The sequence below is a fragment of the Callorhinus ursinus genome, unplaced genomic scaffold, assembly GCF_003265705.2.
Source record: "Callorhinus ursinus isolate GAN/ISIS: 27379988/994484 unplaced genomic scaffold, GSC_fseal_2.0 scaffold10, whole genome shotgun sequence".
NCBI classification, from domain to species: Eukaryota; Metazoa; Chordata; class Mammalia; order Carnivora; family Otariidae; genus Callorhinus; species Callorhinus ursinus.
The window spans coordinates 76,983,621-77,002,866 of record NW_027397072.1 but is presented as its reverse complement, the minus strand read 5'-3'; the positions used below and the strand labels follow the sequence as shown (position 1 = coordinate 77,002,866).

At 56.7% G+C, this 19,246-nt stretch overlaps 2 protein-coding genes across 3 annotated transcripts; both read right to left on the bottom strand.

The window, feature by feature from the left end:
* Positions 1–2,787: 2,787 nt before the first annotated feature.
* OXER1 (oxoeicosanoid receptor 1) lies at positions 2,788–6,588 on the bottom strand. Its single transcript, XM_025868926.2, has 2 exons — positions 6,076–6,588; positions 2,788–4,235 (listed from the first exon to the last, which is right to left on the bottom strand). Exon 2 carries the CDS (start codon positions 4,135–4,137, stop codon positions 3,124–3,126), a length of 1,014 nt encoding a protein of 337 aa, XP_025724711.1. The 5' UTR covers positions 4,138–4,235; positions 6,076–6,588; the 3' UTR covers positions 2,788–3,123.
* A 92-nt stretch (positions 6,589–6,680) lies between these two features.
* Positions 6,681–19,089, bottom strand: HAAO (3-hydroxyanthranilate 3,4-dioxygenase). Of its 2 annotated transcripts, XM_025868927.2 has the most exons (10): positions 18,960–19,089; positions 15,292–15,370; positions 13,042–13,125; positions 12,624–12,730; positions 9,972–10,061; positions 9,615–9,658; positions 9,196–9,341; positions 7,471–7,539; positions 7,200–7,282; positions 6,681–7,091 (listed from the first exon to the last, which is right to left on the bottom strand). In XM_025868927.2, the coding sequence occupies exons 1-10, from the start codon at positions 19,037–19,039 to the stop codon at positions 7,013–7,015; spliced, it is 861 nt and encodes a 286-aa protein (XP_025724712.1). In that variant the 5' UTR covers positions 19,040–19,089; the 3' UTR covers positions 6,681–7,012. The 2 variants fall into 2 exon arrangements, with proteins under 2 accessions (XP_025724712.1, XP_025724713.1); XM_025868928.2 differs by lacking the exon at positions 9,972–10,061.
* Positions 19,090–19,246: the final 157 nt, after the last annotated feature.

Sequence of the window (19,246 nt, the reverse complement as noted above, 5' to 3'; positions counted from 1 at the left end):
CTGCTACTTTCCTCATCCTCCAGGATTGAGCTTGCATGCATCACTTCACTGACACTAGGCAGTTAGCTCTTCTGTGCCCCCAGCTATGCACTGCTACGTCCAAAAACCTTGGATTACACTGGCTTGGGTTGCATTTGGTCCACTTGTAGATCAAGCTTCTCCCAGGCTTGGCCTGGAGGGGTCAAGGTCAGAGTCCGATCATCGGCCTCTGTAGCTTAGTGTGTGGCTTACCGGGTGGGAGCCCGGTAAATGCTGATGATGAGTGGCTATGGGCTGTCAGCCCAGCCTTTCCTGCTCTCCCTCGGCACAGAAGTCCCCAGAGTAAACTAATGGATGCCATTTGCTGTCTCAGGGGATATTAGGAGAAAGAAGAGAAAGCCCTGCTCCAAATTCACACGAAATGGTGCAGCTCACCCAGGGGACCAAAATGATGTTTGGAACTCAAATGTAGGAGAGGGGTCTTTACTCATCCTGCCTCCAACTCACCGCATACCACCATGGGTGCCGCCCCCACCCCCACCTGTAGGAAACCCTACACTTCATCACAGTTTGCCTTCCTTTCCTCTTCCATTCCTTCTCATTCCGTCTTCCCCTCCCTCACCATGTAAAAACGACCTTCCTCACTAAGCACTCTGGCATCTCAGTTGTTCCGATCTCCAAGCCCTGGAGCCGGGTGAGAGCCAGAATCACTGTTCCCATTTCACAGATGGAGAACTATGTCAGGACCAACGTCAGGACCAGGAAGGCCTCCCATGCAGGGAGAATGTGGAGGCAGCCTGAGTCCCTGCTTCTCTCCCGTGAGGGACATCCAGACTCCCTGTAGAGAGGGCTTTGTGAAGGGCAGGGTGGCCCAGCTTGTCAGGGAGGGGGCAAGGAGGATACCGGGCAGGTCAGGAGTGGACCCAAACTGTGGCTGGTGTCTACTCTAGGGCTCCTCAAGGGGAGAGACAGCACTGCACAGAAGCCATGGGAACCATTTGGGGGAATGGGGGCAGGGCAAGTGAGCCCAGGTGCTGAGAAGGTGGGTGGACAGGATGGTGCAGTAGATGAGAAGGGGCCAGTGAAGAGAAGACGGAGGAAATGGCACACGGAGCCCCACTTGCCCATAGAGCCACCCTGGCCCACAAACGCGGGAAGAGATGGTACCAGATGGAAGGTGCCTGGCGTTCAGCACACAGTGCATGTTTGCGCCCTGGGGGTGAGGCTCCATGAGAACGTGCTCAGTCCCAAGTCTCCAGTCTGACCTGGCAGTTACAAATCTCAGGCTGAGGTTGGGCTGGCCCAGACTTGGCCTGCTCCTCCCCATGGCAGAGGGTGGAGAAGTGGGGAGTCCCTAGGAGTGGCTCTACGAGGGTCAAAGAGTTAGCAGCAAGAAGGGAGGTATGGAGCAAGGGGCCATGGAGGGCAGAAAGGCATGAGGAAGCCCCTTGCAGGGGCCCAGGCAGCACACCCTTGCTTTGAGAGCAGCTGGGGAGTTTTCAGAAAAAGAAAGTAGGCTGGTGACACACCAGGGAGATGGGGTCCAGTATCCATCCAACCTGTTGTCCCCCAGGGCACCTCCCTCCACCTGACATGTTCTCCATCTCCCACCCCAACATCCGCATTACTCCTGGGTGCCTCCCTCCCGGGGCACGGGTGACTCCTAGGGTTTGGCCTCCATTCCTGAGGACTTGTACCAGAGGGAGAGTGTCCCTGTCTGTGATATGAGAGGGTTGGACTTGGATTAAAACTCCAAAGGGAATTGGGGAGAGAGGACTTGGTGCCCTCATCAGACCCTGTACCTGAGGTCTGGAGGCCTGTGGCTGAGATGGTAAGTGGAGAACCAGTTCCAGCCTCTTCTGTCCTGCCAGTGGGGAGGACATATGTGCTCATTTTCCTGAGGTGGCCAGGGTTGGGGGCACGTGGGGTTCAGGTGGTGCACGTTCGGGACCTTACTGACCTCTAAGTAGCCCTTTGAAAAGACTTGAAGGCTCTGCCTCACCCTCCCCCAACCCAGATTAGAAAACTTCTTGTTTTCCAAAAGTTAGGAGATTGGAGTAGAAAATGCAGATTGGGTCTGCACAAGTATTTTAGGAATTTGTCCTAAAAGCAGCTACTAGTCAGTGACTTCCCCTGTGGACAGAAGGGCTAACCACGACCCCTCTGCCCCCCGCCCTCCCCTCCAAAAAAACCCCCAAATTCATGCCAGGTATACACCTTGTGCCTGGGGGACAACAGATGGGTTAACCCAGAGGGTTTGACCCTGACCACAGGCATACTGAGCAGAACAAAGGAATAGAGGTAGGCAAGATGGCTTTTGTCCTGGCAGAGCACCATGAGCAAGCCCTGTGACTCAGGCTCCTGCCCTTAGCTGGGGTCCTGGCCTGCTCAGGTTACTGTCACCCCAGGTTCCAAAGCCGGGGAAGGGTACTTGGGGCTGAGGAAAGCCGTGGGAGGAAGCCCGAGCTGAGCCAGGAGCCTGACCTGGATGGAGGGCAGCGCTGAATCCTTGGTGCGCTGGGCAAGAACTCAAAGACTGCAGAAGGGGAGCTGAAGGCCAGAGAGGAACAGGGGTCTCCCAGGGCTCCAGAGGAGCTGCCCTTCCTATGACGCGGAGAAGCATTCTGCCTAGAAGGATACTGCCGTCCTCCAGGAGCAATATGGAAGGATGGTGCCCTGGGTGGCTTCCTCACTCTGTCCCCAGTGTTTCCCTTCCTCTTGGGGCACTCGCTTTGAACCCCATTGACCCCAGGGCCAGATGGGCCTGAAGACATTTATTGGGTTTTCCTTAGAACAGCTGAGGCAAACTTGCATTTTCAAAAGGAAGTTTATTAGCATTGAAAGGGACAAGTTAGAGATGACAGAAAATGTGGCTGTCCAATCTCCAAAGCAAGACTTGTGCTCTCAGTCCTCACATTCTGGCTCCTGGACTGGGCTGCTGGGTGGCCCTTTGTCTGGAGGGGAGCTGTCACAGCCCCTGCCTGTCTCCACCTGCCGTCGGGCTCTTTCCTGTGCTCTGGGGATGTCATCTGGGACACACTGCTGTGTAAGGTCAAGACCCTTTCCTTCCCCTGCCACCCACCTGGCTCCTGCAGATGTCCCGCTGGTTGAGGCACCCTGTGCTGGCAACATTTTCCCTCCAGGTCAGAGCCCGGCCGTCCTTCCTCCTGCGGCCCTGTGAACCCCCAGTCTCGGGAGGGGCCTCCTTACTTGAGCGGGCCCTCCAGCGAGACCTCCACCTGCAGCTTCTCTGCAGCCTGCGCCTTCCCAGAGGCCTCCCGGTGCCGGGTTGGAGGGCTGGTAGGAGCTCTCATCACTGGCTGGGCCCTGACGGCCCTGGCTGAGGCCCAGCAGGGCCTGGACCTGGTGGAGGAAGTTGGGGCTCGAGAAGCAGTAGAGCACAGGGTCCAGGACACTGTTGAGGTAAGTAATGGCCAGGGAGCCGTGGAAGAGCTGTGTGCAGAGGTCGAGGGCGTGGCAGGCATGCAGGCAGAAGGCCACCATGGAAGCCATGCCGAAGACGATGCTGGGCAAGAAGCAGACGGTGTAGACGGCCACCACGGTGGCCAGCATACGCACAGCTCTCTGCGGGCCCGCCTGCCCCCCCAGGCTGCGGCGCCGGATCGTGAGCCCAATGCTCACAATGGCAAAGAGGATGAGGGCCAGCGGCAGGAAGAATTCCAGCATGAACAGGGCCTGGTGCCAGTGGAGTGAGGCCGAGGACCTCGTGCTCAGCTGGTAACTGAGGCAGGAGCCGTCGGTATAGGCAGCCAGGAGCAGGTGCCCGTTGAGGAGCAGGATGCTGGCCCAGAGCCCCCCGGCCACCCTGGCGGCCGCCCACACGGAGGCCCGGCTCAGCACGTGGTGGGGCCGCACCACCTTCAGGTAGCGGTTGAGTGCAACAGCCGTGAGGAAGACCACACTGGCCGAGCGGTTGGTGGACAGCATGAAGAGGTTGAGCTTGCAGGCGGTGGCCCCAAAGCGCCAGTGCTCCTGCAGGAAGTAGTAGTCCACGCGAAGGGGCAGGTTGATGATCAGGAGAAAGTCGGCAATGACCAGGCTGACCAGGAAAACCGTGTTTGACGTCCAGGGCCGCGTGTGGAAGCAGAAGATGAAGAGTGCCAAGCTGTTCCCCACCAGGCCCAGGACGAACTCCATACCCAGGATCGGCGCTAGGAGGGCAGACACGGTGGGGGAGAAGGCTGGGAAGCAGGAAACCGTGGCCTCTCTGGTGGTCCCCAAGTCTGTGGTGAAGGCTGAAGAAGAGGAGGAGAGGAAGGGAGGGAGGGAGGTGGGGAGGGAGGCAGGGAGAGCAGAGGGAGGGAGAGAAAGGAGGGGAGAGGAAGAGCTCAGGTTATGAGATTCCATGAGAGAAGTTTCCAGCTTTCTACCCCTTTCTACCCCTTCGAGCTTTCTACCCCTGCAAGAGTGTTCAGGGCAGAGTGGAATGATGCTCACTACCAGCTAGTCACCATGATGACTCAATATCCTGGGGTTTTTATCAGCATCCTTGCAGCCACTGAGAAACACCCAGCCAAAGGGGAACCCTGCAGCCCTCCCGCCCCTTCCCCTGCCCCCACACTGAGTGACCTGGCTGCGAGGTCTCTGAAGGGAGTGGGGGGAGTCTGGGCTGCCCCTGGCACAGGAGGAGAGCAGGGCTTGGCAGGGGTGAGACGGAGGCCCAGGGAGAACCTGAAGTGGGAGGAAGGCCCAGCTGGGGTGAGGAGGGGAAGAGTGTCCACAGCGCCGAGGGCTCAGACGTTTGCTTGCCCGAAGGCCGGAGCTGGTCCTGGCAACCCATAGCTCTCAGGGTCATGCAGGCCACCCTGTAAACCCCCTTGTACAGACTGGGTGGCTGCCTCCCTGCCCCCACCAGCTCTGGAAGCAGGGAGTGTGGAGCTAACAGGACGTTGTCCCCGGAGAGGGAGGTGGGGATTCCAGCCAATACCTTAACCACGTGCTCATGGCCTTGTGGCATAAGCCTGTTTGTGCCCTGCCATCCCCAATTCCCGATGGTCCAAAGTCCATGTACCCCACGAAATACCTCCCACACGCAGAGAGCTCCCCTGCCAGTAGAAACTGGGCTCCTCCCCCAGACAGAACAATCCTCAGAGCCTTCAAGATACCCTGTCCACTGTCCGCCCCACTCCATCTGCACCCAGCATTCACCACAGACAGGGCAGTAGATTCCGGGCTGTCTTCAGGCAAGGTTTTCCTGCTCCTCTACTGCGTGGTGTTCTCAGGAGCCCCTGGGGCCTTGGACTCCTCCTGACGTGGGACAGTGCCGAGGGAGCCTGCGGCTCCGGGCTGCAGGATCTGACACCCGCCCTTGCCGGCTGGCTACGGTCAGCAGGGTGCGTGCGTGCCAACTCTGCCTAGGCCTCGGGGCTTCAGACACAGTGGCCATTGGCCTCTCTTTCTCAGAACCTCCAGGCCTCTCTCACCTCTGTCCTGGGCTCTCATCTGGCCAAGGCTGAGGGAGACAGGCCGTAAGAGGCTGTGACCCCAGGGTGCTGGGTGGTGAGACCACCAGCCTGAGCTTTGAATGCAGACAGGCCTTGTTTGGAAACAGCCGCTTGTTTGCCAAACCTCTCAGGGAACTCCCTAGCACGGAGCCAATGTTCAGAAAAACAGAAGATCTCATTTTTGTTATTTTCTCAGGTTAGGTCTGTCCTGGGCACTAGGGACAAGCTCGTCTTCTCCTGGCCGCCTGGCCCTGTGCAGGGGGCGCCTCTGCGGGACATTCCCCGTGTTCTCTCCTGGGGGATCAGAGCAATACCCTGCTGTGGCCCACGTTTGGACTAGCCTCTGGCTTCACCTCCTGGACTGTGTGAGTTTGTGGGGGAGGCTGCCAGTGTTTCTTCTTGGCTGGTGGGAGAGGAAAGCCTTAGGGGTAGAGAGGTGGGCACAGGCCCTGGGGTGGAAACCCTTTCAGCAAAGCCAGGTTCCCATCTGCTTTCAAAACAGATGGTGGAGCGAATCAAAACAGTGGGCCGCAGTGGGGGAAGGCAGGGGTTAGAGTCCACGTTTTCCAGAGGAAGCTTTGACCCTAACCAGGGACCTGTTCCATCCAGACCCCACTTTGATTACCCCCACCTGCAACCCCTTCTGGACTTCTCACTGAAGTCCCAGGAAACCGGGCTCTGGTCTCCGCTGTAGGTTCTGGGTTTTGTCTCTACCCACGGCTGCTTCTAGGGTTCCCGGCACTCCTGGACTCCGCAGAGCACCCAGGAGCCTTCTGAGTCTTTGGACACGGCGCCTGTACGTAGCGGCGGGGGGAGCGTTATTGTGATCTTCATCTGCTAACCGTGGCTAATTCTGAGTGGTGGATCTTGGCTTTTTAAGTATTTTTGTTTTCTATGATTAGTACACATCACTTGTTACTGGGGAGAAAAAACCCAACAGACGCTATTTTTTAAAAGTCATGTAAAAAGAGTAAGCGGGAAAGATTCAAGAGGCGGAGGGACGATATGAACCCTGTCCCCAGGACGAGCACAGGAGTGAGAATGGATGGGCCACACACACACAGTGAAGAGAGCCCCTTTACGAGTAGGGACGCCCACTAACAGACTGTCCACACATCTACGTGCACCTGGTGCCCCCAACACACCACACACACACACATACACACACACACGAGTCACAGGAGTACAGGGGGTCGGCCATCCATGACAGCCTGTGTGCATGCAGACATACAGGCGTTTGTCTACCCGGAAGCCTTTATTGAGGGCCCTCTGGGTAGCAGGCAGGTGCTGCGCTGGGCCTGTGGGGACAGAGGAATGGAGAGGTAGTCTGGCCTCCATCAAGGAGCAGACTGTGCAGGGCAGTGGACAGAGGGCTGTTAGAGGAGAAGGGGCACCACCATCCCCCCAAGAGCCTGGCATCTCGGCCGAGAGGACAGGAGGGTGGATGGCGATGTCGAGGGCCCAGTTCCGGGGACACAGAGTGGCTCAGCAGTGGTACATCCAGAAGCAGAGCCGGCAGGGGAGTTATGTGGGGGAGGGAGGCACTGCTTCGGGCTGCACCCAGAGGATCAGCCCAGGGGCTTCTTGCGGGCGGGGTCCTGGGTCACAGCCAGGGCCACAGAGCCCTGCCCTTGCTCCCAGGTGTACCTGTGGAGACACGGGTGGGCTGGGGTCAGACAGGTGGGCCCTGAGGATCCCAGGGGAAGGAGGGTGGTCCCACAGCTTGGCGGGGGAAAAGTCCTCCCGTGCACTCACGCGTTCCCGGCTGGCACCAGAAGGCTGTCATCCGGGGCCAGGCTCAGGTGCTGTTGCCCCACTGTCACCACAGAGGAGCCCTCCTGGGAAAGAGGAGCAGGAGAATGGGAATGGAGGCCGTTGGGCCTCAACACCTGTCCAGGGGTCCCTGAGTCTGCCTTGGCAAGGAGGCCCTGGGAGCCACTCCAGGCTCTGGGCGTCCAAGGCCCAGGAGCAACCTGGTCCCCATGGGCAGGAGGATGTGCCACCCTCTGCCAGGGGCCCCACTTGCCAACTGCCACAGCCACACATCCACGTCCTGTCTCGGGCCTTCGCTGCTGCCTTGTCCATGGACGATCACCTGGCAGGAAGCGACATACATCTTTCTGGTGCTTCTGCCCCACACAGGAGATGGCCTTGAACCTGCCCCCCAGACGCTAGGCCTGCAGCACCAGGCACAGCCTTATCTTCATGTGTAGGGCCAAGACCAGGACTTGGAGGGGAAGGCTGCCAGGCCGCGAGCCTCCCTGCTGCCTCCCTGCTGAGCAGTGCTGCCCGCCGTCCAGGACCACGCCTGCCTGCCCTTCACACGCACATGTGCATCGGATGCCTCGGCCGCCCATGCCCACGACTGCTGACCCATATGAAGGCATGACTGCCAGGGGCACGCTCGGGACACACACACTCATGTGTGCACGGCTTAGCGTGGACTCGTGTATCACACACAGAGCTCCCCAAAGAGTGCCCACCTGCCTTCTTCCATGGGATTCTGGCCTGAGGAGGAGGAGGGAGATGGGAGGGGACGAGGCTTTTTGACCTGCATCAGCCCAGCAGCGACTGTGCAGGCCTCGCTCCTGCTGGCCCAGAGCGGGACTCAGTAGATATCTGTTGGCATAAACTGAAGCAGGTGGGAACAGGCGTGTGCACGTGGCAGAAGGCAGCACTGGGAGGCCAGCTCGATGCCGAATGCTATTGCCGTGTTGGGCTGGGAGGGGCTTTGTGGCGTGCCCCTGTTTTCACGGCCCTGTGTAAGCTCAGGTGTCTGCAGGCCAGAACTTTCAGGGCAGGTGTGTACCCAGGGAGCATCCCTCCACGAGGGTGTCTGATTCAAACTGCAACGTATGCGCCCATGGCAAACTGTAAAGGACAAGCAAGCCCAAGCCTTGTACCTTGTCCAGCCCAGGAGACCTGTCAGGACCTGGGCACTGCCTGCTACTCCTGCCATCCAGCCATTGTGCTTCCTGCCCCCACTCCCCTGCCCTGGCTCCTGCCAATTTCAGCTACTTGCAGTGCCAGGCTATTGCAAGCTTCCATGCCTTTACCCATGCTTTTCCCTTACCTGGAATGCTCTCTCAGCCTCCCTTTCTTCCTTTTGCAAACTCCTATATTTGCTTTAAAATGCAGCTTACACGTCACCTCCTCTAAGAAGTCTTCCCTGACTTCCCTCCCAGCCTGGGTTCCTCCTTCATTGTCCTATGGCTTCCTGAATCTTCTTTACCAAATAACATACCACCTGATTGTGGTAATTGTTGATTAACTTGTCTGTTTATCAGACCATACACTCTTTGAGGAAGTGACTCTTTTTCTCCTACCAAAGCCTGAAACATCATAGGCATTCAACAAATGCTGAATGAAAGAAGGCCAACTTTGTTTGGGTGGGTCTCTCTCCGTGCACCTCTCCACCCAACCCTCACCCCCAGGCACCTCTCCTCCTTCCGGGTCCCCAGGCTGAGACTGGCCAAAAGTTCAGGAATTCCTAGTAGAAGGATAACTCTAGACCCCCAGGAATCGGTCAGTGTATGGGGCAACCCCCTACTCTGAAGGCAAAGAAAGACTGCTTGAGACCACATAGACTCCACTCCTCAGGGAGGAAACAGGAAGACCTCTGTTTGTGTCACAACCTCTGAAACTCTGTGTGTGTGTGTGTGTGTGTGTGCACGTGCGCATGTGTGGGTGATTAGTTCCCATCTCCTAGGGCTGCTGGGTAGATGCCCTGGGTGGCCCAGGGCCTCATTACCTGTGTCTCATAGGTGTCCCCAAACAGGCTGAGGGGTGTGCCTGCCTGCAGCTGTCTGCGGTGGCCATCCAGCCAGGCCTCCAGGGACATGGGCTCCATGACAGATCGTGTGCTCAGGGGGAATGGCGGTTCCTGGAGCAGCTGGTCTGCGCCCACAGCATAGCTATGTCAGTGGCCTCTGGCCTGGCCCGCCCAGAGCCTCAGCAGGCCCAGGGCTCCCAGCTCTGAATCACCAGGATAGGCTCTGGATCCAGCTCGAGCACCAAGCAGCCACGTGGGGGACATTATTTGGTGCCATTGTCTCGTACCTTGAGCACTGGGCAGAGAACTCAAAAGGAGACTGGTACTCTGGACCAAGACCCATTCTACTCTGGGAAAGCAGAGAGGGAGGGAGAAAGGCGGTTCCCCGGGGGGCTCACCAGGGATGGGCTTTCCTGTTTTGTGCTGCTCAGAGCTGAAGAACCTGCAGGGAGAAATGCGGAGGAGTACGAGTGGCCAGCATTCCCAAATGAGCGGCCAGGGACACACAGGTACACACACTCATACGCTCTTAGGTGCAGGAGCCCACACTCTCATGGGGCCCTACACAACTCGATGGAGGGCCACCCTCCCCTCCCTTCCAGCCCAGGCCCTCCCACCCTGGGAGGGGCAGACTTTCCCCCCACATCCCAGGCACGCTGGCTCCAGTGTGGTGGGCACTGCTGGGTGGATCTGTCCTCCCCAGCCAGAGCAGGGGGCCTCAGAGAGCAAGCGGCAGGGACTGGGCTGGGGCTCACTCCTGGATGATGGGGGCCAACTGTGTGCCAAGGTCCTTGCAGTAGAACCACTTCTCAAACAGGACGTCCGTGGTGTCACCCATGTAGTACCTGCCAGAGCAAAGGACAGGTAATCCAGCTCCCCACCTGGGTAGCCTCTGGGCGGCTCTGCTTGTGGAAGTCTGGAGCCTGGCTAGCCCCACAGAGCTGGCCGCCACTTCACCCCGTTAGCGCAACCTAGTGTCCAACGCTCACTCACCCACCCCTGGCTCTCCCAGAAGCACTATGTGCCCCAAAGTCAGGGGGCTATTATCGACCTCATTAGCATTCCTGGTTCCCCAAACAACCATTTACAAAGTGGATAGAACTCTGAGGCTCGGAGAAGCTGGGTAACGTCGCAGAGATTACACAGCCTGTGAGTGGCAGGTGCTGGACGGACTCGAGACAGTCTTAGAAACACAGACAAAAAATCAGTAACAAGTGTCTTCATTTTCCCAGAGAGGAAGCTGAAGCCGACAGGGCCTGCACAAGGAAACTTACGGAACCAACATGCAGAAGATACCCCCCAGATGAGCTGTCCTGCTCCTTCAGGGGTCATGGATGCCTTTGAGAATTGGAGCAAAGGCCTGGGCCTCTTCTCCGGAGGAAAGTCCACGTGCGTGTACACACAGCCTCTCCGAGACTCTCGGAAGCCCACCCAAGCCCCAGCCCGGCTCAGTGAGCTCGGGCCTCAGGCCCCTGGTGTGTGCAGCTCTTTTGTTGACTGAATGTCTAATCCTCAGGCTCAGCTCCCAGGACCAGGCCCGCTTTGTCCTTTTCAGGTTCTCCCAAAAAAGAGAAGTGGTCCTGCTTATGGGACATGGTTTATAGACACACAGCTCATCCTAAGTTCTATCCCGGGACGGAGCTGGACACCAGAAAGCTTGCCTTCAGAGTGGCATTTTTAAAGTTGAGTCCCTGGCTTTTTTTTTTTTAAGATTTTATTTTTCCATTTGAAAGAGAGTGAGAGGGGGAGGAGCAGAGGAAGAAGCAGACTCCCCACTTAGCAGGGAGCCCAATGCGGGGCTTGATCCCAGAACTCGGGGGTCGTGACCTGAACTGAAGGCAGACACTTAACCAACTGGGCCACGCAGGCACCAAATCCCTGGCTTTTATTAAGGGTCAAAAGCAGCCAGGGGCGCCTAGCTGGCTCAGTCAGTAGAGCCTGAAACTCTTGATCTCGGGGTTGTGAGTTTGAGCCCCATATTGGGTGTAGAGATTATTTAAAAATAGTCTTAAAAAAAAAGGTCAAAAGCAGCCAGATGAAATCTGTTATTGAGTTTGCTGTAAAAATGTTACTGAGGACGGGGTGCCTGGGTGGCTCAGCCACCCAGCTGAATCAATGGATTCTTGATTTTGGCTCAGGTCATGATCTCAGGGTCATGAGATTGAGCCCTGCATTTGACTCCGTGCTAGGCATGGAGTCTGTCTCTCTCCTTCTCCCTCTGCCTCTTCCCCCGCATGCACATGTGCAAGCTCTCTCTCTCTAAAATAAATAAACTAATAAATAAAAAAATAAGATTAAAAAAAGTGTTATTGGGCGCCTGGGTGGCTCAGTTAGTTAAGCGACTGCCTTCGGCTCAGGTCATGATCCTGGAGTCCCTGGATCGAGTCCCGCATCGCATCGTGCTTCCCGCTCAGCGGGGAGTCTGCTTCTCCCTCTGACCCTCCCCCCTCTCATGTGCTCTCTCTCTCTCATTCTCTCTGTCTCAAATGAATAAATAAAATCTTTAAAAAAAAAGTGTTATTGAGGACACTGTCCACTGTCACTAAAAACTCCCTTCATAAAGCCCCATAGGAAAGATTTCTTTTGGAATTGAAGGCCAGACATCTGTTTCTACAACAGTAGGTTAGTATTATCATTGTGTTTTTGAAAAGCATTGAATAGTATAAGGAATGCTCAGGAGATTTTTAAGTGAAAAAAAGCAAAGTTCAACCCCATGCTTGCTAAGACTACAATGCTGTGAGGTGTAGATATGCATAGAAAAGAGGCAAGATGGAAGGTTAACAGCTTTGTTAGATGGTAACATGACAGGGTTTTTTTGGTTTTCTCTTTATTATTGTTCATTTCATTTTATTGAGATGTCATTCGCATTCCATAACATTTTCCCTCTCCCTGACATAGTTTTAACTTTATTTGCTTTCTTTTACTTTTCCTGACTTCAAGACTGAATGTGTATGACTTCGCTGATTTCAAAAAGGGGAAGCGTTAAAAAATAATCCATTGTACCAGGAGATGGGGGCAAAGTATCCTGATCTCAGGAACTTGTTGAGAAATTTTAATTTTATTAAAAGATACAAAAAATAGTTTAGCTTTTGGAAAAATCTGTGTCCCTCGGAGCCACAGGCTGCAGCAGATAATAAGTGGGTGACAGATTGGAGCCCACTGGGAACTCAGCTCTGGAAAGAGTCGCCGCCCCCCACGTGGCACCGGTGTTTGTCCCGTCCTCGGTGCTGACTCACACTCCTATCTAGACCATCCTGACCCTCACTTCCTATTTCTCTACAATGCCAGCTTGGCTGCCTTCTAGCAAACTCAACTTCCCTGTGCCCAGTCTTCTTATCTGTAAAGTCCACACTTGTGGTGGCTTGCCCCCTGTCTCTGCCCCGGATGTCCGGACAAGGCCCATTTACCTGAGCCCATCTAGCTCCGTTTTCAGCCGCCTCCGTTCAATGACCAGTCCCATGGTGTTGGCAAACCTCTGTGGAGAGTGGGGTACCCCAGCGGGCAGGAGGAATATCTGCAGTGGTGGAGACAAGGTGCTAGCAAGCCTGCAATCCCTTCCAGGGACCTGGGTGCCCGCAGTGTCCTGGCCTCCCCAGCTGGCCCACAGGGTCCGGCAGCCCCCGCTCTGCTAGCCTCTAGCCCGGAAGCAGAGGAAATGTCAGGCCTTGCTGAGGATGGGCAGCTCACAGGAGGAAGTGCCCAAGGGCCAGGAAGGGAGGCAGGACAAGCCAGGGAGGACACACTCCAACCAAAGCCAGCACAAGTGGACCATGGGTTCCTGCACTTTGGTCCTTCACCTTCCCATGCCCTGGGTCCCTGACTCACCTCTCCCTGCCGAATGGTCACGGCCCGGTGTTTCCCTCGCTCCAGGACTTGGAGAACCATGTCGCCCTCTAGCTGGTAAAACACCTGTGGGACAGGAGGGCAGACAGACTCAGCCCCTGCCCCCTCCCTCTTCTAGGTCCTTGGCCTGAGTTCTGACACGGACACCTGAGAAATTTCCTGAAGGCCTGTATAAGCAGTTCTGTCACTCCTGCTCTGAGGCCCCAGTCTCCTCTGACACATGCTACAGACCGGAGTGCTGGGGCCACAAGACGAACTGTACCAGCTCAGGCGGATGTTAAACCGAGTCTGGCCTGCAAGGCCTTACAGGGGTGGGGGCGGTCCAGAGAGCCAGTGTGTATTAAGCCTCTTCTCTGCCCCCAGCTCTGTGCACATGCACACTCTATACACATTGACTCCTTCCCGCAGGCAGGGGCCAGTGTCCCCATGTGCTGCATAGAAACAGGCTCAGAGAGGTGGCATGATGTTACCTGCCTGAGATCCCACGGTAGTAAGAAGAAGAGCCTTCAGCCCAAGGCTGGCTGACTCCCAGCCCAGGTCCCCTCGCATCTGTGCACCCCAAGAGAAGGAGTCGGGTAAAGGGAGTATTGTGTGGTGGGTGGTGGAGCTGGGGAACCCGAGGGCTGTTGCAGAAGCCCGAGCTCAGCAAGGATGACAATTTGGCTCAGTGATGCCTTTTCTCTCACCAGGGAGGAACGTGGACAACTCCTATGCACAGCCTGGGGAAGGACGGGCAGGCACAGAGAGGATGCTGACCCTCAGCCCTGTGGCCTCCCAGGGCCTGTGGCTGGTACTCTCCCCGGCCCCAGGATGAGAACAAGCTGGCACACACCCACTTCTAGCCAAATTCCTCCCAGCCACCTGAGTGTCCTTCCTGAGAGGGGCCGCCTACTCAGGTCAGTCCTCTCATCCGTCAGCCACTCAGCTGAGTCACGGCTTGGCCTGGACCCCTCAGTGGACACCCATCCACACTACCAGAGCAGCTTGGGGAGGCCCAAAAGTGGGGTGTGGGGCAGAGGCAGTCGGGGCCAAGGGAAGGCAAAAGGGAGTGAGACAGGAAAGGTCGGTACTGACACCAGGGTAACAGAGTGGAAACCTTGGGAAGGCAAGTGGCGGGGCCTAAGGCTGACTGAGGCAAGCAGAGAAACACACAACCCGTCTAGTCTCCCACACGGCACGGTGGCCACTCCCAATCCAACCCTGTGTCCCTGTCTTCTCTCGGCAGCTTTGGATAGTCCTGCTGATTTTTGCCACAGAGGAAAACGGTCTCCCGTGAGGTGTGGTGAGAAGTGGATGGCTGGGAGAGGTAAGGGGTTAGCTGGCCTGCTCTGTGAGGCTTTTCCCTGCTGGCCCAGGGTCCTCACTCCCCTGCCCGCCCCACCCACTCGGTGCTCTGTAAATATTTGTCGAGTGAGTGATTCCCCTGTGCTCCCTCCAGGCCCTGGCTGTGGCTGGGAGGCCAGGGGTGGGGGTGGAGGCTGGTGACCAAGCTGGACTCTGGACCTTGAACCCCTGCGTCAGGACCCCCCACGATGATGGTTATTGGTTCCCTCTACTGTTCTTTTGTCACCGGAGATCCTGAAAGCTGGAAACCCACCTATGTCCCTCCTTCAGGGGGCCCATCTTTTTCTTTTTAATTCTACTTTTGTTTATTTATCTTGGGGTAGGTAGGTAGTACAGAAACACAGTTCAAAATTCAAGGTACAAAAGGGTATTTGGTACAAATTCCCCCCCCACCCTCCCCCTCCGTTAAACAGCCCCCAGGAACTCATATGTCTTGGGCCCTCCAGATGAGGGGACCTCCCATCTCCAACCCTTTCCAGAGAACTCAGCTCCCGGGACCAGAGTGGAGCACTCAGGTCCCTGTCGGCATCTGGGTCTCATTTGGGAGGCCAGTCTCCCATATTCAGATTCGAGGGGGAGGGGACCAGGGCATCGCACCTGGCACATGGATGGCCAGGGGGTGACGCCCAGCGGCCTGAGCCGCCCTCTCACACCCACAGAGCCTGGGCTCTTTCCTGGGGCTCCCGCAGCAGAGCTGGAGGATGGGGCTATCCCTGTGTGCCCACAACTTGCAGGCAGCTGTTCTGCCCTGGGATTTCAGTAGTGCCCCCTTCATCCATCAGCCAGCTGACCACCCCCCCACACCTCCTGTCCACTGGCTCTGGCTCTTGCTTGGGAATTGTCCCCCTCCTCCAGGGCTATTAAAGAAGGGGGCAGTAGCAGGCTTACCTCCTCACCCTCCTCGATGTGGTAGTCTTTCCTGACATTGGGGCCCCCGACGAACATGACTTTGAGCTGCTCCTGGTGCCTGCAATGGACGAGGGGGAGGAGGTCCTGAACCAGCTTGTGGGACAGGACAGGAGGGGTGCACGGGCCCGTGGGGGGCCTGGAAGGAGCCTGGGTACACCTGAGAGAGTGACAAGGCTGTTTCTATAACACTGTCCCTGTAGTCTCTGACATTTGTCCCCCTCCCTTCTCATCTCAGTATGGCTGTGCTCCTGCAAGTGTGTGTGTGTGTGTGTGTGTGTGTGTGTGTGTGCGCACGCGCGCGCGTGCCTGAGACTATATGTGTACCTGCGTCTTTCTGTATCTGTGTCTCAGGGGATTTGTGTGTGTGTCCCCGACATCCTCTGACCTAGTAGTGGGGAGCATGGTGGTGGCAGATCTACCGCTTCATCAACCAGGATCCCGGGCCTTGTTCAAGATCTCTAGTTACAGGAGAGCAAACTGCAGGCACCGCTTCCTGGGCCAGAGGCAGCGGAGGAGTAAGATGACCTTTATCTAACCACCTCTCCCAAGCTGTCTGACCGTGAGACTCTCTGCTCCCCGCAAACTGCGGGCTTGAAGCTGTGAGACACTTGGGGAAGGAAGTGGAGGGGAAAGCTGGATGCAGAGCCCCTGAGGCTGGAAGCACTGGGGGGCCTGGTGGTGTGGGAGTGGGAGTGGTCTTGGGGAGCAATGGTGAGAAGGCGGAAGGAGGTCACCCCAGGCTTCAAGAGCTCAGCCAAGGAGTTTGGTCTTGGCCTGAAGGGTGCCAGGGAGCCTAGGAAAGTTTTGTTTTTGTTTTTTTAAGTTTTATTTAAGTAATCTCTGCGCCCAACGTGGGGCTCGAACTCAAGACCCTGAGATCAAGAGTTACATGCTCTTCCAACTAAGCCAGTCAGGCGCCTCAAAGTTTGTTTGTTTGTTTGTTTGTTTTTAAAGATTTTATTCATTTATTTGACAGAGAAAGAGACAGTGAGAGAGGGAACACAAGCAGGGGGTACTGGGAGAGGGAGAAGCAGGCTGCCCGCCGAGCAACATATAGCCTTTTGTGTCTGGCTTCTTTCACTTAACATTATGTTTTGTTTTGTTTTGTTTTGTTTTTAAGATTTTATTTATTTGAGAGAGAGAATGAGCAGTGGGGAGGTGCAGAAGGAGAGGAGGAAGAAGCAGGCTCCCCACTGAGCAGGGAGCCCCATGTGGGGCTCGATGCCAGGACCCTGGGATCATGACCTGAGCTGAAGGCAGACGCTTAACTAAGACTGAGCCACCCAGGAGCCCCAGTTTTTTTTTTTTTTTTTAGTTTTGTTTTTGCTCCTCCATTTTTTTTTTAAATCACTTTATTTATTTATTTATTTATTTATTTATTTATTTATTTATTTATTTATTTATTTTTTAAAGATTTTATTTATTTACTTGAGAGAGAGAGAGAGAGAGAGCAGGGTCAGAGGGAGAAGCAGACTCCCCGCTGAGCAGGGAGCCCGATGCGGGACTCGATCCCGGGACTCCAGGATCATGACCTGAGCCGAAGGCAGTCGCTTAACCAACTGAGCCACCCAGGCGCCCTCAGTTTTTTTTTTTTAAATCAACTTTACTGGGATCTAATTTAGATACCTATGGAACGAGCCCACTCAAGAACCGTTTCCACCCATCAGCCAGATCATACCCCTCCTCTGCTCACCCCTCCCCACCGCAGTGTCATATGGCCCCCTCACCCCCAAATTCATATGTTGAAGTCCTACCCCCAGACCTAGGAATGTGACCCAATTTGGAAATAGGGTCATTGCAGATGTAACTGGTTAAGCCACAGTGAGGTCACACTAGAGTAGGCTGAGCCCCTAATCCTTATTAAATAAAGGGGAAATTTAGGGGTGCCTGGGTGGCCCAGTCAGTAAGCGTCTGCCTTCAGCTCAGGTCATGATCCTGGGGTCCTGGGATCGAGCCCCGCATTGGGCTCCCTGCTCAAAAGAGAGTCTGCTTCTCCCCGCCACCCCCCACCACTTATGTTCTCTCTCTCACTCTCTGTCAAATAATAAATAAAATCTTTTTTTAAAAAAAGGAGGGGGGAATTTAGACACAGACACACGGATGGGGAGAGTGCCCTGTGATGATGAGGACAGAGATCAGGGTGAGGCAGCAGCAGCCGAGGAAGGCCAAGGTCACCAGCAAGCCACCAGGAGCCAGGAGAGGCCTGGGGCAGACTCTCCCTGACAGCCCCAGCCAACACAGGGTGGGGGGCCACAGCTCTGTCCCACCCTGTGGCCCATTATGCCGGCCTGCCTCTACCCCTTGTCTGTTTGTACGTATTGGTCGCTTCCTCTCACCCGAATGTCAGCGCCCCAAGGAAGTGACCGTCGTTTGTTGTCGGTTGCATCTGCCGTGCCCAGAACAATGCCTGGCATATACTGAGTGCTCAGTGAACACCTGCTGAACGAATAAAGGCAGGGCCTGCACTTTGTGATGGTGATACTGGGGCGGAGCCGGAGGCCTGGGTGGGGGGTGCCTGGAGGCAGGGGCAGCCTGCACCACTCAGGCTGGAGGTGACAAGGGTGGCCCCAGAGCCGTGGCCAGAGGGCTGGAGAGGAGCAGAGAGATGCGAGACACTGTTGGGGCACCCTGGGGGTGCACAGGGATGAAGTGGAGGAAAGGGGTGAGGGCCACAACAGTGGTAGAAGACACGAGGCTCTGGAGTGGGGGCGGGGGGCCGTTGGCTGTGAGCCGGTGGTGGCGCTACACCGTGACCAAGAGTGTGGACTTGGGAGTCAAGCTCTTCCGTGGGCTGGAGTATGGACCGGGGCCCATACTAGCTGTGGGACACTGGGACAGTCACTCATTAGAATCCCACCTCAAGCAGCTAGTGTGAGGACTAGGTGAGGGGGTGTAACAACACTGGGCACGGCCTCTGGCTTGTCAAGGTGTGCCAATGCAGTTGTGTAGGTTTGGGGTGCCAGGCCGTTGGGGGTGTTCTGCAGACCTGGCAATGTGAGCCAGGAGCTGGGGAGCACACCAGGCCCGGCCATGGGGCCCAGGGCAGGGGAGGGAGGTGAAGGGGCCACAGGGGAGGGCCCAGGTCTGCTGGAGAAAGACTGCTGCGGACCCCCACGGGCCCTGCTGGGTGCTGTGGGCAGAGGTGGCCAGGGATGGCCTGGTGGGAGTGTGTATGCCTGCAAGGAGGACCCTGGGGAGAGCATGAAATCAAGATCCTCCTACAGGAGCTGATCCTTCCCTTGACCCTCTGGCTGCAGGTTCTACTGCAGTTCTGGGGCATCAGAAAAACCACCCTCCCCAGATTTCTGTCACTGGGGGGTTGGAGAGCTATTTCTAAGCCCTGGGGACAGGGCGGTGACCCGCCATCTGTATCTCTCCTAGTCTCAGTCACCCAGCCATCTTCAGAAGTCAAGGTCACAATCTCCAGGGCAGTCATCAGGAAGAGGAACAGATGAGGGTGGGGGAACCCGGAACAGCCTGCCCTCCCCCTCCCCCTCCCCCGCCCAAGGCACAAGAAGGTGGCAGCCCCTTTCTGCAGGCTCCTGGGTCAAGGAGCTGGGGGCTGGAGGGTGAGGGATGAGGGGTGCGGACCGGGGAGGGGAGGTGGGCGCAGAGGGCAGGAGGAGGGCGGCGTGCCTGGGACTCACAGGAGCTTGTTGCAGACCGGGGGCAGGAAGGAGGCTCGGTTCTCTTCCAACCAAGTCTTCACCTTCACGGGACGCGCCATGGCAGCCCGGGAGCCCACTCTGGAGCCAGGTGCCCCGGCGGGTGTCCGAGGGGTGCAGATCCGCCCAGTCACCCATTGGCCGCCTATCGAATCGGCGACCGGGGGGCCAAAGGGCGGGGCAATGCCCCCCGCACCGCCCCCACGACGGTAGCCCTTGCCAGACTTTGGTCCCGGGCCGCCCGTCCCCCGCGCCGCCCCGGGCTGTCC

What these genes read in the sequence shown, in the direction of transcription:
- OXER1 (XM_025868926.2), bottom strand. Translation starts at nt 4,137, where the DNA reads ATGGAGTTCGTCCTGGGCCTGGTGGGGAACAGCTTGGCACTCTTCATC.
- HAAO (XM_025868927.2), bottom strand. Translation starts at nt 19,039, where the DNA reads ATGGCGCGTCCCGTGAAGGTGAAGACTTGGTTGGAAGAGAACCGAGCC. An exon ending in ACGGAGCTAGATGGGCTCAG is followed by an intron (nt 10,062 to 12,623) that starts GTAAATGGGCCT and finishes TTGCTCTGGCAG; the next exon opens with GTACTACATGGGTGACACCA. An exon ending in TTGGCCCCCATCATCCAGGA is followed by an intron (nt 9,659 to 9,971) that starts GTGAGCCCCAGC and finishes TTCTCCCTGCAG; the next exon opens with GTTCTTCAGCTCTGAGCAGC.